The 16,590-nt window shown below is 42.2% G+C and overlaps 1 protein-coding gene across 1 annotated transcript; it reads right to left on the reverse strand.

The window, feature by feature from the left end:
• Positions 1-16,058: 16,058 nt before the first annotated feature.
• On the reverse strand, positions 16,059-16,484 carry LOC105480073 (uncharacterized). The gene has a single exon (XM_024792299.2). The coding sequence runs from the start codon at positions 16,482-16,484 to the stop codon at positions 16,176-16,178; it is 309 nt and encodes a 102-aa protein (XP_024648067.2). The 3' UTR covers positions 16,059-16,175.
• Between the last annotated feature and the right edge of the window lie 106 nt (positions 16,485-16,590).

The raw sequence follows: 16,590 nt of genomic DNA on the forward strand, positions 1-16,590 counted from the left end.
GGAGAAGTCTGAAATCGAGGTGTCTGGAGACTCTGGGGGAGAACCCATTCTTTGCTTTTTCCAGCTTCTGGTGGCTGTCAGCATTCCTTGGCTTGTGGTTGCATCACTCCAATCTCTACCTGTGTGGTCACATTGCCTCCTCTTCTGTGTCTTCTCCTCTTCCGGCTGTCTCAAATCTCCTTTTGCCTTTCTCTTGTGAGAACCCTTGCCATTTGATTTAGGGCCCACCCAGATAATACAAGATGATTGCCTCACCCCAAGATACTTAATTAAATCTGCAGAGACCCTTTTTTATGAATAAGGTACTATTCCATAAACATTGGGGATTAGGCCGTGGACATACCTTTTTGGGGGTCACCGTTCAATCTACTGTAGTTATTTACAGTATGTATATTTCCAATATTTTTATTTAAAAAATCTTCAGAAAAATCTTATATATAATGTAGGTGCCGAAGTATGTCCCCTAAAACAATAGTAATTTTGAGCTACTCTATTTCTTCATTTATGTGGATAATTAAGAATTCATGGCTGGGTGTGGTAGCTCATGCCTGTAATCCCAGCACTTTGGGAGGCTGAGGCAGGTGGATCACCTGGGGTCAGGAGTTCGACACAAGCCTGGCCAACATGGTGAAACCCCATCTCTACTAAAAATACAACAATTAGCCTGGCGTGGTGTAGATGCCTGTAATCTCAGCTACTTGGGAGGCTGAGGCAGGAAAATTGCTGGAACCCGGGAGGCAGAGGTTGCAGTGAGCCGGGATTGCACTATTGTCCTCCAGCCAGGGTGAAAACAGCAAAACTCCGACTCAAAAAAAAAAAAAAAAAAAAAAAAAAAAAAGAAAGATTTTGCTATATATCCACCAATTGCCTGTTTAAATTTCATTTTTGCATTTTCACATTTTGCAACTATTATAGTTAGGCATTTTGCTATTATAACACTTGTTAAACTTTGAGAAGAAATAAATCAGACTTATAATTAGTATAGGAAATATAAATTCCCAAACTGTGACAAGTCTAGCTAGAAATGACAACTGTTTTTATATCACACTTGTGAAAATGATGCTGAGGTACTTGGATTTTCTTAGTGTTCCAGATCTCATATGAGCTGTCTGGTCATGGGTAACTAGAACATGAGCCATAAAAAGTGTTACACGACGACTTCCGATTTCTGATTGGGCACGTAGGGAGCTTGAAAGTTGCTACTCTCGTCCACGTAAGAAGAAAGTTGAATAATTTTAAATCAGCAAATCTTCTTAGATCCATAAGAGAATTAAGGTCACAGGGCAAACCACTGACCCCAAAACTAGAGAGACAGAAATGTAGGTAATGACAACATACCGGAGCAGAAACCTTCATGAGAGCTGGTATTGGGGTAGGAAAACCTCAACTGTAATTGATGAAGCCTCGGTGAGGACAAGCCTGAGAGAGAAACTCTCCAGAGGGGCCTAGTTTTACAACAGCCCCACACGTTGTGAGTTTTACTTCCAGGAGCCCTACCAGTCTCTCACAGTGAAGATGGGAGAAAAATCCCATCATACTTCTGGCAGGCAGAGGGGAAAAAGGAACCATTTTGAAATGAGCAGAGCATTCTGTTTTTCTTAACAAGGTGTGGCCAGGTGCTGTGGCTCACATCTGTAATCCCAGCACTTTGGGAGGCTGAGGTGCGAGGATTGCTTGAGCTCAGGAGTTCGAGACCAGCCTGGGCAGCATGGCGAAACCCCCTTTCTACAAAAAATACAAACATTAGCAGGGCATGGTGGTGCACACCTGTAGTCCCAGCTACTCAGGAGGCTGAGGTGGGAGAATCGCTTGAGCCTGGGAGGTTGAGGCTGCAGTGAGCCGTGATCATGGTACTGCATTCCAGCCCGGGTGACAGATTTGGTCTTAATAATAACAATAACATAATAATAATAATACATTTAAAAAGCCAAGATTTGCCCTCAAAAGAAATTATTTTACCAGATCCTAGCTGATGGGGTTTGACAAAGCGTCATCCCCATGGGGAAAGGAGAAATACCCAATTTCAGGCTTCCCTGACAAGTCTTCTCTTCCTGTCTCACTTAGGAGAGTGTATTAGGCCATTCTCATGCTGTTATGAAGAAATTTCTGAGACTGGGCAATTTATAAAGGAAAGTTATTTAATTGACTCATAGTTCCGCATGGCTGAGGAGGCCTCAGGAAACTTACAATCGTGGTGGAAGGCACCTCTTCACAAGTCACTTTGGTAAACATCCTTTCAGACCTTTTAATGTGCACACATGTGCGTGTGTGTATGTATGTATATATACATATGTATGTACTTGGATCTACATAAAAGAGGAAGAATGTTAGGAATAAATAAAGGTAAAATAAAAAATTATTACTTACATATACTTATGTATACACATACACACACAGAGAGTTGGCCCTCTGTATCTGTGGGTTCTGTATCTGTGGATTCAACCAACCAAAGATGAAAAATATTAAGAAAAAAACCACATTCCTACCGAACATATACAGGCTTTTTTTTTTTTCCCTTGTCATTATTCTTCTAATCAATACGGTATAAAAACTATTTACATGGCTTTTACGTTGTATTGCCTATATGTTGTCCAGAGATGATTTAAAGTAGGGATGTCCAATCTTTTGGCTTCCCCGGGCCACACTGGAAGAAGAAGAATTGTCTTGGGCCTCACACGAAATACACTAACACTAATGATAGCTGATAAGCTAACAAAAAAATCACAAACAATTCTCATAATATTTTAATAAAGTTTATGAATTTGTGTTGGGCCACATTCAAAGCCATCTTGGGCTGCATGTGGCATGTAGGCCATGGGCTGGACAAGCTTGATTTAAAGAATACAGGAGGATATGCGTAGGTTATATGCAAATACTACACCACTTTATATCAGAGACTTGAGCATCTCAGATTTTGGTATCTGCAGGGAATCCTGGAACAAATCCCTCATGGATACCAAAGGCAACTGTATACACACATATACACCCTCATGACCTAGTCCCTCTCCCTAGGGTTCCACTTCCGAATACCATTATCTTAGGGGTTAGGACTTCAATGCATTCATTTAATGGTGGGGGAAATGTGTGTGTGTGTGTGTGTCTGTATATATAAAAAATTTTTTGAAGGGGATGGTTATGTATGTTCTATCTGATTTCACATTTAATACATCTCTAACAGCTTTCTATGCATAAAAACACATTTTAAAAAGTTTTAAGTGTGCCTTAATATCACCTGAAGTCTTAAAATTTAAAAGTCACTTTTGGCTTTGATGTTTTACGAAGTGATGGGAAATTAGAGAGGTACAAATGGAAATGAAACCAAACAATCTTCTCATCGGGAATGGAAGCCGCCATAGCACACATCTCTGATGGCTTTAGTGAGCTTCTCTGGAATTCAAGCAGCAGCAAGAGTATAACTGAAATCCCTGTTCTCAGCCAAAATAGTCTACTAAAGTCAAACACAAGGATTTCCCAAATAGCAAAATCGATTGCACAAACTACTAGAATTTTATGAAGGCAATGTATGTGTCACAGGGTCTGAGGAAAAGGGGGCAGAAAGAGGTAGGGCGCAGTGGGTCACACCTACAATCCCAACACTCTGAGAGGCCGAGGCAGGGCAGATCAATTGAGGTCAGTAGTTCAAGACCAGCCTGGCCAACATGGTGAAACCCCATCTCTACTAAAAATACAAAAATTAGCCGGGTATGGTGGTGCATGCCTGTAATCCCAGCTACTCGGGAGGCTGAGGCAGGAGGATCACTTGAACCTGTGAGATGGAGGGTTGTAGTGAGCTGAGATCATGTCACTGCACTCCAACCTAGGCAACAGAGCTAGATTCTATGTCGAAAATAAAGAAAGAAAAGAAAAGAAAATGGAACAGAAAGAGAAGTTGAAATTCTGTGTGCTTAGCTTGGTGGTGACCTCTCTCCACACAGAGGTGAGTTTTGAGAAACCACATCCTCCTCTACTCCCTGACCCCCAGGAGTTCCAGAAATGGAAGAGACTTGGATTATTTCCCATCCGCCTTTGCCCAGCAGGTCTCTGCAGTCTCTGGGAAAGGTGACCTTTTCATGCCCTTTCACTCTTGTAAGGAGCCAGAACAAGGGCTGTGGCTTGGGTGTTACCAACTGGCCACATTCTTTAAAATGTGAACAAAACAAAACAGAAGCCACACCCGAAAATTTGTCCTGAGGACTGGTCATTACTTTCTCTTGGTTCCTTTTTTCTCTAATGGAGCAAGAGACATACCATTATGGGAAGGGCCACCATCTTTAATGGTGGTTGAATCAGATGGAGCCTGGTCAGGGGAGATGTGGGGCTAGGATGGGAGAAGGTAAGATAGCAATCTTCAAAACAAAGCCCTATGCTTTATAGAAGAGTTGACTTGTTAAAATAATGTTTATTGTAGAAAATTTGGAAAACACAGGAAAATACAAATGAACTATATGTAATCCCACCTCTGTTAACAGTTTTGAGTACACCAGGCCAATGTTTTCTATACACATTCACTTATATAAAATTAACAAAAAATGAGATCATCACGAACAAATGTTTTTATAACCTGTCTTTTTCGCTTAACAAAATATCAGAAACATCTTTTTATGTCATTAAATTCTATTTAACATTATGTTTTACCTTTTCACTTTAATTTTTAAGAGGCACTCTGTTCCAACATGACATCTCTGTTTTGTTTTACTTGAGCTTTAATACCTATTTTTATTGGATGAAATTCCTGTAGCAGCAGCAGCAGCAGCAAGGGCTCAGGTTTCTTTTTTATATAATGAAGGCTCTTTTCTCCATCCACCACCATGAAGCCAGTTTCATTCATTTCACTTAATTCATATTCTTCATGCTGAAGGACACTTGGCTGTTCTGATGTCTACTACTGATGGGCACATTGTGTACCGTGCACATTTGTAAAATATTGGTAGAAGAGCAGGCTCCATGCTTGTTTGATGAGTCATTATCCTGAAGGGAAAACCACCTTCCAGATCTTTCAGTGAAATCTCAGCTTCTTTTACTGAGCAACCAACAGTGGGTTAGAATGGGTTACTTCTGTTGTCGATTGCCACAGGACATTTTTGTTGCATTATTTGAGACAAGAAAACACCTTTGGATAAGCCTGCATCCATATTTCCCTGGAAAATGATCAGAGAAATAATAAAAGTAATAGTCACTTGGACTACTAGCTTAGTTTTCATCTGGGCTAGGCTTCCCTTTTTCACTCATTAAAAACTTGCCCTGTGTATTAGTCTATTTTCACACCACTGAAAAGACATACCCAAGACTGGCCAATTTCCAAAAGAAAGAGGTTTAATGGACTTCACAGTTCCACGTCGAAGGGGAGGCCTCACAATCGTGGTAGAAGGTGGAAGGTGAAAGGCAGGTCTCACATGGCGGCAGAAAAGACGAGAGCTTGTGCAGAGCAACTCCCCTTTATAAAACCATCAGATCTCATGAGACTTATTCACTATCACGAGAATACCATGGGAAAGACCCTCCCCCATGATTCGATTACCTTTCTCTGGGTCCCTCCCACAACACATGGGAATTGTGGGAGCTATGATTCAAGATGAGATTTGCGTGGCGACACAGCCAAACCATATCACCCTGCAACTATTTCCTCCTTATGTCCGGCCTGCAAGTGGGCCTCATTCCCAAGAGCTTAAGTCATTCACACTGAGCTTAAACGCAGTTAGTAGTTGAACACAAGTAGACTAAGCAACTGAATTAATTTGTTAATATAAAACAAAACATTGTACTTTTGTAAATGACGTGGATGGCATTTGTCTTTGAGACTGCCCTGCTGATTTTTTCCAGGCTCTTGGTTTTTGTGAAGTTCACTTCTGGGCTCAGCAAACCCTGCAGCCTCCCTGAATTCATGGGGCCCTTTCCTTGTTTTCCCTTCCATTTGCCCTGTTGAGTTTGCTGAGAGGCCCCCGCATCTGTGCTCTTTCTGGTGGTGTCCAGATGCCCTCTTGTCCTGTGGTTGCGGCTCTCCCCTCTTCCAACCCTATTTGTCCTTACGCCTTTCTTTCCTTCCCTTCTTCACTTTATTTCTTCCTTCCCCATCTTCCTCCCTCTCTGCCCTCTTCTTGTCTCTCTCTCACAGTGACTCATTCATTCATCTCTGCTATTTCTCTCCCTCTCATGCTGCCAGGCCGAGATCTGGGAAGAGAGGGGAAGGTGATGTGTCAGCGGTTTTGATGTCAGCAGAATTTGGTGATGTCCCTGCTTGGGGGTCCCTGGTGTAATCACTCCTGCCTGGAACTCTTCAGAGTAAGCAAATGCTAATCCTGCCCAGTTCTTTGACCCTGGCCCTGTTCATGCCACCTGCTTTCTGTCTTAAGGTGAATGAATATCGTGCTGTCCAATGGGCCATTGGTGGTTCTGAAGCACTTGCAATGTGGCTAGTCCAAATTGAGAGGTGCTATAAATGTAAAGTGGGTACTGCATTTTGAAGTCTTAGTATGAGAAAACCAATGTAAATGAGCTCATTAACTTCTAAAATACTGATCACATGTTGAAATAATATTTTGGATACATTGGGTTAAATAAAATATATTGCTAAAACATCGTCACTTGTTTCTTATTACCTTTTAAAATATAGCTACCAGAAAATTTAAAATTACACATGTGGCTCACATTTGCGGCTCTTATTATATTTCTGTTGGATGACACATGTGTGGATCTTTGGACTATTGCTCAGAACTTGCAGTTTTCTGGTTGCTAAGTCTCAAGCTTTCTTCTGAGGACATTATGACTTTCTTGCTTTTATTTACTTTTACTTCTTGGAAATGGGAATATTTGTCTTAAATACAAGAATATATACACTTCTACTCATCTTAAAATTATATATTTTTTTCTTTTTAGAGATAAGGTCTGTTTCTGTTGTCCAGGCTGGAGTGCAGTAGCACGATACTACCTCATTGCAGCCTAGAACTCCTGGACTCAAACGAGCCTCCTTCCATAGCCTCCTGAGTAGCTGGGACTACAGGCACACATCACCACAGCTGGTTAATTATTATTATTTTTTTGGTAGAGACAGGGCCTTGCTTCATTACCTAGTCTGGTCTCGAATTCCTGGCCTCCTTCGATCCTCTGGCATTGGCTTTCTAAAGTGCTGGGATTGCATGTGTGAGCCACCGTGCCCAGCCCTAAAATGAATTTTTAAAAGAGGGGGGGAAATAAAAAAAGCCAGCACCCATATCCTGTCCATGGTTAAATTTTAGTTTATAATGATATCCAGATTTTTAAAAATGAGCCTTAGCCCTTCCTCCATTTTTGTTCTTGAGTTTCCCTTAATATTCTGGATAGGTTAGGCCATCAGATGCCTCTGCTGACGGGCAGGTCCCTGTGCCCCATGGTCCTGTCCAGTCCGCTTCCTCACTTCCTCCAGAACTGCTTAGGCATGGCTGCAGGACAACCCAGACATAGATTCATGACCCAGAGATGTGCAAAAGTGAGCTGGGCCAATCAGCATGTTTTTCTTTGGAATCCTTACTGGAAATAGGAAAGAATAAGACCGTTGTTTGTGGGAGGTGAAGATGAAAAGATGCCAAGAGAAGCAGGAGGGTCCATGTGTGGTCACAGCCAGCCAACATTATAGGGAAGAAATTGTGGGAAAGGACGCTCTGTGGGCAAGGAAACCTGTGCATGAAGAAGCAGGTATGATTGGCAGATGAGTGTGAAAAACAGCACATGGCATCGCGAGAAGCTCACCCGGGAGGGTCAGAGATGTTATGCTAATGCAGATCGCTCAGCTGAAGACCCTTAAATTGATTCTATTACAGATGGAGTTGTTTTTTTTTCCTCTGGTGGCCCAGCTTTACAAAGATTTCTTCCTTTTTGAAGCTGGGTTGTTCAGTTTTTCCTGGGTTCCTGCATGTGAGGAAGATGATCATGAGTCTCCTCTTCCTGAGAGTACGTGGTAGCTCTCTGTTTTTTTTTAAGCAAGCAGTTTACAGAAAATGCTACCTTCACTTTGTTTGTTGGTTTGTTTTTTGTCTCTAACTATAACTGTTTATTTTTTCTTATTATTTTATTTTATTTTAGTCTCCGGGATACATGTGCAGAACGTGGCTACATTCACTTTGGATAATTTTTTTTTGAGACAGAGTTTCATTCTTGTTGCCAAGGTTGGAGTGCAATGGCTCTATCTTGGCTTACCACAACCTTTGCCTCCCGGGTTCAAGCAATTCTCCTGCCTCAGCCTCCCGAGTAACTGGGATTACAGGCGTGCACCACTATGCCCGGCTAATTTTTGTATTAGTAGAGACGGGGTTTCACCATGTTGGCCAGGCTGGTCTGGAACTCCTGACCTTGTGATCTGCCCACCTTAGCCTCCCAAAGTGCTGGGATTACAGGCATGAGCCACCACACCCGCCTACTTTGGATCAGTTTTAGAGTTAATGTCTTTTTTGTCCCCTAAAATGCTTTTGAGTTTTAGGTACATTCCAACCCCCTTTACTTCTCCCCTGCTTGCTTTTTGTTGAGTCCACACAGAAGTTTAATTAATCCATTGTAACCCTAGTTTTGTTTGTCTACTTGTTTTTTTTTTTTTAAACTACTTAAAACAACCCTTCATTGACTGGTACTAAACCATATAACTTACTATGACTCTTTAAAAATGATTAAACATTTATTTGCTGTTTTGTATATTAAGAGGAGGATGATCCCTTAATTTGTCACTGAACATAATTGCAATTATTGCCAAGCAGTTTGAAAATTGACTTTCTTCATAGTTCAAAATGGATGCTAATTAGCGAGCAGAGCTTTGGTGTAAAAGGCATAGGAACTTACTACAAGGAATTCAGAAAAAACTTGTCTTTATTTCCATCACTATCCTTATTGCTCAAGAAAAATATTTTCCTTGATCTAGTTCTCTTTCTTTCTTTCTTTTTATTTATTTATTTATTTTGACCTGGAGTTTCGTTCCTGTTGCCCAGGCTGGAGTGCCATGGCGTGATCTCGGCTCACCGAAACCTCCGCCTCCCGGGTTCAAGCGATTCTCCTGCCTCAGCCTCCCAAGTAGCTGGGATTACAGGCATGTACCACCACGCCCGGCTAATTTTGTATTTTTAGTAGAGATGGGGTTTCTCCATGTTGGTCAGGTTGGTCTCGAAATCCTGACCTCAGGTGATCCACCTGCCTTGGCCTCCCAAAGTGTTGGGATTACAGGTGTGAGCCACTGCGCCTGGCTTATTTATATATTTTGCGATGGACTCTTGTTCTGTTGCCCCGGCTGGAGTGCAGTGACGCTGTCTCGACTGACTGCAACCTCTGCCTCCTGGGTTCAAGCGATTTTCCTGCTTCAGCCTCCCGAGTAGCTGGGATTACAGGTGCATACCACCATGCCCCGGTAATTTTTGTAGTTTTAGTAGAGACAGGGTTTCACCTGTTGGCTAGGCTGCTCTCGAACTCCTGACCTCAGGCAATCTGCTCGTCTCGGCCTCCCAAAGTGCTGGGATTACAGATGTGAGCCACTTCACCCAGCCTCTGTACTTTTTTGTGTGAAAGTAAGTTTATTAAGAAAGTATGCAGTGAGCCGAGATCGCGCCACTGCACTCCAGCCTGGGCGACAGAGCGAGACTCCGTCTCAAAAAAAAAAAAAAAAAAAGAAAAAAAAAAGAAAGTAAAGGATAAAAGAATAGCTGCTCCATAGGCAGAGCAGCTTTAATCTACTTCTCAATTGACTGTAAGTCATGCTGAGGTAGAGTATTAGTCAGCTCAGGGAACCATAACAAAATACCATAAACTGGGTGGCTTAAACAACAGAAATTTATTTTCTTACAGTTCTGGAGGCTGGAAGTCTGTGATCAGGGTGCCAGCATGGTTCTGGTGAGTTGATTCTCTTCCTGGCTGGCAAATGGCCACCTTCTTGCTGTGTTCTCACATGGGGAGGGAGAGGGAGAGTAATTATAATCATGCTTGTCACCTTCCATCTGATTTATATTAAAATATATCAAGGTGTCTGATTTTATCTTTTATTGTAGTCATTGAATGATTAAATAAATATTTGCTAGAAACTGTGTTCTGTGGTTTACATGTTTCTTTTTCTTTTTCTTTTTTTGAGTTGGAGTCTTGCTTTGTCACCTGGGCTGGAGTGCGGTGACACCATCTTGGCTCACTGCAATCTCTGCCTCCTGGGTTCAAGCGATTCTCCTGCCTCAGCCTCCTGAGTAGCTGAGATTACAGGCATGTGCCACCATGCCTGGCTAATTTTTTGTATTTTTAGTAGAGATGGGGTTTTGCCATATTGGTCAGGTCGGTCTCGAACTTCTGACCTCAAATGATCTGCCTGCCTCAGCCTCCCAAAATGCTGGGATTACAGACAGCATTGAGCCACTGCGCCTGGCCTACATGATTTATTTTTATTTAAAAAAATACAGTGCAGAGGTCCGAGGCCTACAGGTAACAATTTTCTAATCTACCACATTTCTACATCCTGTCTTGGAGAGTAAAATCCTACCTCCTTTCTTGCCTGGTGTGATAAGACCTCAGAGAGTCTTATCATTACAAAACCAACCAGGGAAGACATGATAAATTGCTTAGCTAAGGCAGTGGCAGTGGTTCTTGGTGTGGGGATGATTCAAGAGCTCTTTTTGGAGACAAAATTGGCAGAATTAGACAGCTGGACAAGGTGGCTTAGGGAGAGAGGGAGGAGTTAGTGTTGACTTTTAGGGTTCTGGATCAGAAGATGAGGATGCTGCCAATGGAGTTGCTCTATAGATAAGGAGGGGAAATTTGGAGAGAAATATGTTGACTTTGCAAACTACCTAGAATGCTTGTGTCTACCTGTACAAAATTAAATGGAGAAGTGAGGCAATTATCTGAAGACTGCAAGTAAAATAAGTCCTTTTATTTTGATGGGGTGGGGAGAGAGAATGACGCTTGTTGAATTTTTACCTACTTTGTTTTAAGGTCTCTTTCATGGAGACAACACGGAGAAGGAATCATAACATCTCCCCTTCCAACTGATTATTTTAGAAGTCCCAGAACGTCATTATTTCCCTAAAGAGAGACCAGAATTCACACAGAGAGGGTGTATTAGTTTCCTTTTGCTGCTGTGACAGCACAATTAATTGGCTAAAAGCACACATTTATTATCTCACAGTTCTGAGGGGCACATTCCTTCTGGAGGCTTGGGAAGATAATCTCTTTTCTTGCCTTTTCTTTTCTCTTTTTTTTCTGAGACAGAGTCTCACTCTGTCACCCAGTCTGAAGTGCAGTGGCACAATCTCAGCTCACTGCAACCTCCATCTCCCAGGTTCAAGTAATTCTGCTTCCTCAGCTTCCTGAGTAGCTGGGATTACAGGTGCATACCACCACACCCAGCTAATTTTTACATTTTTAGTAAAGATGGGGTTTCATCACGTTGGCCAGGCTGGTCTCAATTCCTGCCTGCCTTGGCCTCCCAAAGTGCTGGGATTATAGGTGTGAGCCACCCCTCCCAGCCTCCTTGCCATTTCTAGTTTCTAGACGCTACCCTCATTCCTTGTCTTGTGGCCCCTTCCCCTTCCTCCATCTTCAAGGCCAGCAGTGTACCATCTTCAAATCTCTCTCTCTGACCTCTGCTTTTTTTGGTCACATCTCTTTCCCTGACTCTGATTTTCTTGCCTGCCTCTTAGTGTTGTAGGACCAACAGATGCAAACGCCTCTCTGCACAGTAATGGTCCAATACACTGAAACGGTAGGGTTTGCAGCAGAGAAACTTTAATGATCGCAGGGCACCGAGTGAGGAGCTGGGAGGAGATCCTCAAATCTATCTCCTCAAAGAGTTTTGGGCTGGGGTTCTTAAGGGGATGATGGGGGGGTGAGGGGCTGGAGGATGGGGGTCATTGATTGGTTGGGGTAAGGTGGATGAAATGATCAGGACATGGACACTGCATTCTTTGGTGAGTCAGCTTCCTGTGGGACCCTTCAGAGCAGCTGACCTCACTGGTATGCAGGACCTGAAAGAATATCTCAAAGGGAAAATTGATGTCTTATAACATCCAAGTTGTTATCTACGGAGCAGTTAAGGGGAACTATAACCTTGTAACAAGGTCTATGTGATTCTGAAGCAATAGGCCCCAAACAATGATGAGGCAGCAGGTCAGAGAGCAGGTTGACTCTGTGATTAAGGCTGCATGAGCTATAAGCTTGGTTTATTTTTGTTTCTCCCCCTCCCTTCCTCCCTGATTAATTTTGTAAAGTTTATAGGGACAGTTTCATTAGGAGGCCGGTTGTGATTACACTGGATCCACCTGGATAATCTGGGATAATCTCCGCATCTCAACATTCTTAACTTAATCACATCTGCAAAGTCCCTTTTGCTGTGTAAAGCAATATGTTCACCAGTTCTGGGCATCAAAATGTGGACATTTTGGTGGGTGCATTATTTTGCCTGCTATGAAGGGTCTGTCTTGTCCTTTATTCCATGAGACTCAGTCCCAGAAGGGGCAAAACAAGGGTTGCTGGTCCTCCTACCTTTCTTTTTTTTCTCTTTCCAAGTCTTGAAAGGTTTTGGCTCACACTTGCAATTATGAGTTGATATCTACAGACACTTTTGATAAATTGGAAGTTTGGGACTTATTTTGATACGTCATCTTGTCAAGAAATGTTTCATCATTATTCGAAGTTTGTTGCTGTGCTGTGCTATGTTCGCCAACATTGAGTGATGTAAATAAATTTTCAGCATGTATGCCAAAGCAGAATAATCCCCCAAACAGGAAAAATAGCAAACACCCCAATCCCTTCACTTTAGGGGGTCTTATATTCTCTGGGGGAGAGGAAATCAGGTAGCTCCAACCCTGGTGACCTGTGTAGTAGTGATGACTTCTTCTAGCTATCTTTTCCTGACTTCCTGGTGTGAATTAGAAATTCCTCCTCTGTTCTTCCATGGTATCTAGAGTAGAGCTTTATTTTACAGCATTTATCATATTGTATTGTAATTCTTTGCTTACTTATCAGTCCCACTAGATTTTATTATAAGCAGAGATCATGTCTTATTCCCAGTGCATTTCCTGGTGCCTAACCTCCTGGCTACCAATAATTATATGTTGAATGGATGAAGGAAGGTAATTGTTTCTGAAATAGCTTCTGAATCTTGAATTTCCCTTAATGTTTATATTTTACATTTCTCATTGACTTGCAGAAATACTATAATGGTAAATGAGATAATTTCTCTACAGTGCTTAAGATCTTTGGAGAAATGTTTCATTAGGCTAAAGCTCATATGCGGATATCAAATGAAACTGTGAGCTAAAATTGACCATTTTCCTTTTGTTTTGCCACCAAAGTTGTTGGTTGGGAAAAACTTTCCTCTATGGTGAATTTGAGTCAGCTAGGAACAACATACACAATTTTACACAATACCTGACAAATGGAAAACACACAATTGAGCTGTATAAAATGAGATGATGAAATAATAATAAGAGCTCTATACTTTATTGGCCACTACACTTTTAACAGCTCACCTTTTAGAAAAATAAAGACTGTGTACTGAATTTTTATGTAAATTCATTAGTTTCTTATTGTTGATGAAGTGGAAAACATTTCTCTTGAAGTCTCATCGTTGATGTATTAGTAAGCTTTTGCTGCAGTAACAAACAATCCCCCAAATCTCAGTGACTTACAGTAACAATTATTTCTTACTCCCGTTCTGTGAGAGTTGTGGGCTTGTTGTAGCTCTGTTGGGCATGGCTCAGCCCATCTCATTCTTGGACAAAAGTCAAAGAAGCAGTCACCCCTCTGCAGTACGATCTTTTCAAGACTAAGGGCCAAAGCCCAAAGGGGTGGGAGAACAGGAGCAAACTATGCAAGCGCATTTTAAGCTTCTGCTCAGATACGACGTATGTCTTGTCCACTCACATTCCATTGGCTTGTCCACTCACATTCCATTGGCCAATGGAAGTCACAGGGTCAAGCTCAGTGGGGAAAGACACACTGCCCATAGGAAATGTGCCACAATAGAAGGAAAAAAAAAATTGTGAACAAATCATACCATTCATCATGCTCTGCATCCAAAGTGATGTTAGTCAAAGTCATTGTTTGGCCTTTTGTGATATTAGTTATGCTTTAAAACTTTTATTTGGAGTTCAATTTATGTAGCCTGAATAATAAAGGTGATTATAATTGATCTTGCATAAATGGGGCTCTCATAAATAGGAGGAAAAAGTAAACAGATTTGGGGATTTTAGCTAAAAAAAAATTCAACTTTATAAATATAGAAGTGTTTTTAGGATGGTGATGAAGGTCAGTTGTTTTTTATATCTGTGGATGTCACCGCCAGCAGAAAAGGATTGAAATTAAAGTAGAGATATTAGGGTAGAGTAAACATAAGGAACAATTTCTTAACCAGTCAAGTGAAAAAGACATGGAAGGGCAAAGGTCTCCTTAGTAGACAATTCAATCATTTATCTGCTTGAAGAGGGAAGGCTGGCTAGAGGACAGGTTTCTGCCAATTCTTTGTTTACAGTACTTTGAATTTGGGAATAAAGAAGTCCTTTTAAGACAGATGGTATTAAAATTCTTCTTACATCAGTAAAATGGCATTAAGAAACTTAGAAGCTGGTTTGATGTAGAAAATGAGAAAAAATGAGAGAAAAGTGTAACTCTGAGCATGTATCACTTCTTCAGAGAATGAAATATCACATGAATATGGTTTTAATGTATTTGTTCATTTCACTCATACTATGTGTCAGGCACCGTGATCACTGCTGGTTTGGTAAGAAATCATCAAATGTATCTGGGTGTGGTGCCTCATGCCTGTAGTCCTAGCACTTTGGGAGGCTAAGGTGGGAGGATTGCTTGAGCTCAGGAGTTTGAGACCAGCCTGGGCAACACAGCAAGATCCCATCTCTACAAAAAATACAAAAATTAGCAGGGCATGGTGGTGTATGCCTGTGGTCCCAGGTACTCAGGCGACTGAGATGGGAAGATCACCTGAGCCTGGGAGGTCAAGGCTGTAGAGAGTCGTGATTGTGCCACAGCACTTCAGCCTGGGTGACAGAGTTAGACCCTGTCTCAGAAAAAAAGAAAAGATTAAACATAACTTATAGTTAAAAGGTCAGATGTAATCAGCTATACATGTCACATATCACCAGCATTCTTGCTCTGAATTTTGTGCTTACAATTTGAAAAAGAGAATAAGATATTCAAACTATATTTCATGATCTACAGTTATGAAAATGTAAATTTTTTTTTAAACTACTGCCTTTCAGGTGATCACATATTTTTTCCCCCTCCTCATACATTTCTAACGAGCTCTGAAATATTTTTAGAAGACAGCCGATCCTCTCTGACAGCAAATTCTCATTTTATTTGCTTTTGAGGTGGACTTGTGAACATGGCAGTGAGTGAGTGGCTCAGGGGCAGTTGCATTTGGTGAATACATTTAAAGAAGTTACGTCTTCTGGAAAGTCAAACAGTACAGCATTATTATGAATATGTTCATCAGTGCAGCTGTTTAAGAGGCCGAGAAACCAATGATTTTCTTTTGTCATGAAAAGCTGCAGCCATGATTTTTTTTTGAAATGACAGAAATATTTGTCAGAGCAGTGGCAGTTGGTATGTGGCATTATTGAGTCTTAATCTGTGTGCTAGCAACGGAATGTATTCACTTCTTTGTTATAACCAATTTATAATAATCCTAGCTGACTCTTCCCTAGAGCTTCCCTTGAGCCAGGCCAATTGAAGCAGTTCAGAACTGCTGACTCATTTAATCCTCACAGCAGGAGGGTAGAAGCTGTTAGGTAGCTGCATCCTTATTCCCATTTTGTAGATTAAAGAATTGAGGCACAGAGCGACTAAGAATTTGCACAAGGTCACGTCATTAGATGGCGGGGTCAGGCTTTGAACCTAGGCTGTGTTTGATTCATTTTGCTCCCTCTCATCAAGTGAGTCCAATAACCTGACATCTGATTAAAAGCAAGAAACGATTCCTGTTCTCTTTGGTTTCATCCTACCCTGAGCCTTCTACTTGATTTTCTGGCTCTTCTGGTTTGGACTACGAGTTTGTAATTGCTTTCATTAATGCAGGTGAAGAACTTTTCCCAGATATTTGAGGTGTTGAATTGTAAAACAATACAATGTATACATCTACGCACACTTAAAACGAGCCGTGGTCATTTATTAATCAAGAGAAGCTTGCCTCGGGCCAAAAATGACCAGTCGCTCTGCAAGGACAGGTATTAAAAAGCACGGGGTCTGGGAGCCGGTGAGAGAAGGCTCTTTCTCATCCAGGATCCGAGGACTTCCCGCGGACACGCGCGGGAAGCATCCTCTCGGAAGAGACCCGTGGGAGCGGGCGCGGTGCAACCCTCGGCGCCTCTGGGACGCGGGTCTCCGGGTTCCCCGCGGATCTTCCGGTCCTTGGGCCTGGGCGCGTCGCTGCGCGCAGCAGAGACGGCCTCCGCCCTGGGACTGGGTGCCGCTGTCCCCGGTTTTACTGGCGGGAGGAGGAGGGAGGGCGCACCCTGGCCCCGCACTCCCCGCGACATTTGGGTGCCAGGGACGTCAGTCAGCCTGGGATGAGGGTGCCCCTGGCTGGGGAAGAGAAGCGAGAGGGAGGGAAGGGAGTACGTGGGTTTGAGCATTCTCCCCATC

The sequence above is a fragment of the Macaca nemestrina genome, chromosome 9 (genome assembly GCF_043159975.1).
Source record: "Macaca nemestrina isolate mMacNem1 chromosome 9, mMacNem.hap1, whole genome shotgun sequence".
NCBI classification, from domain to species: domain Eukaryota; kingdom Metazoa; phylum Chordata; class Mammalia; order Primates; family Cercopithecidae; genus Macaca; species Macaca nemestrina.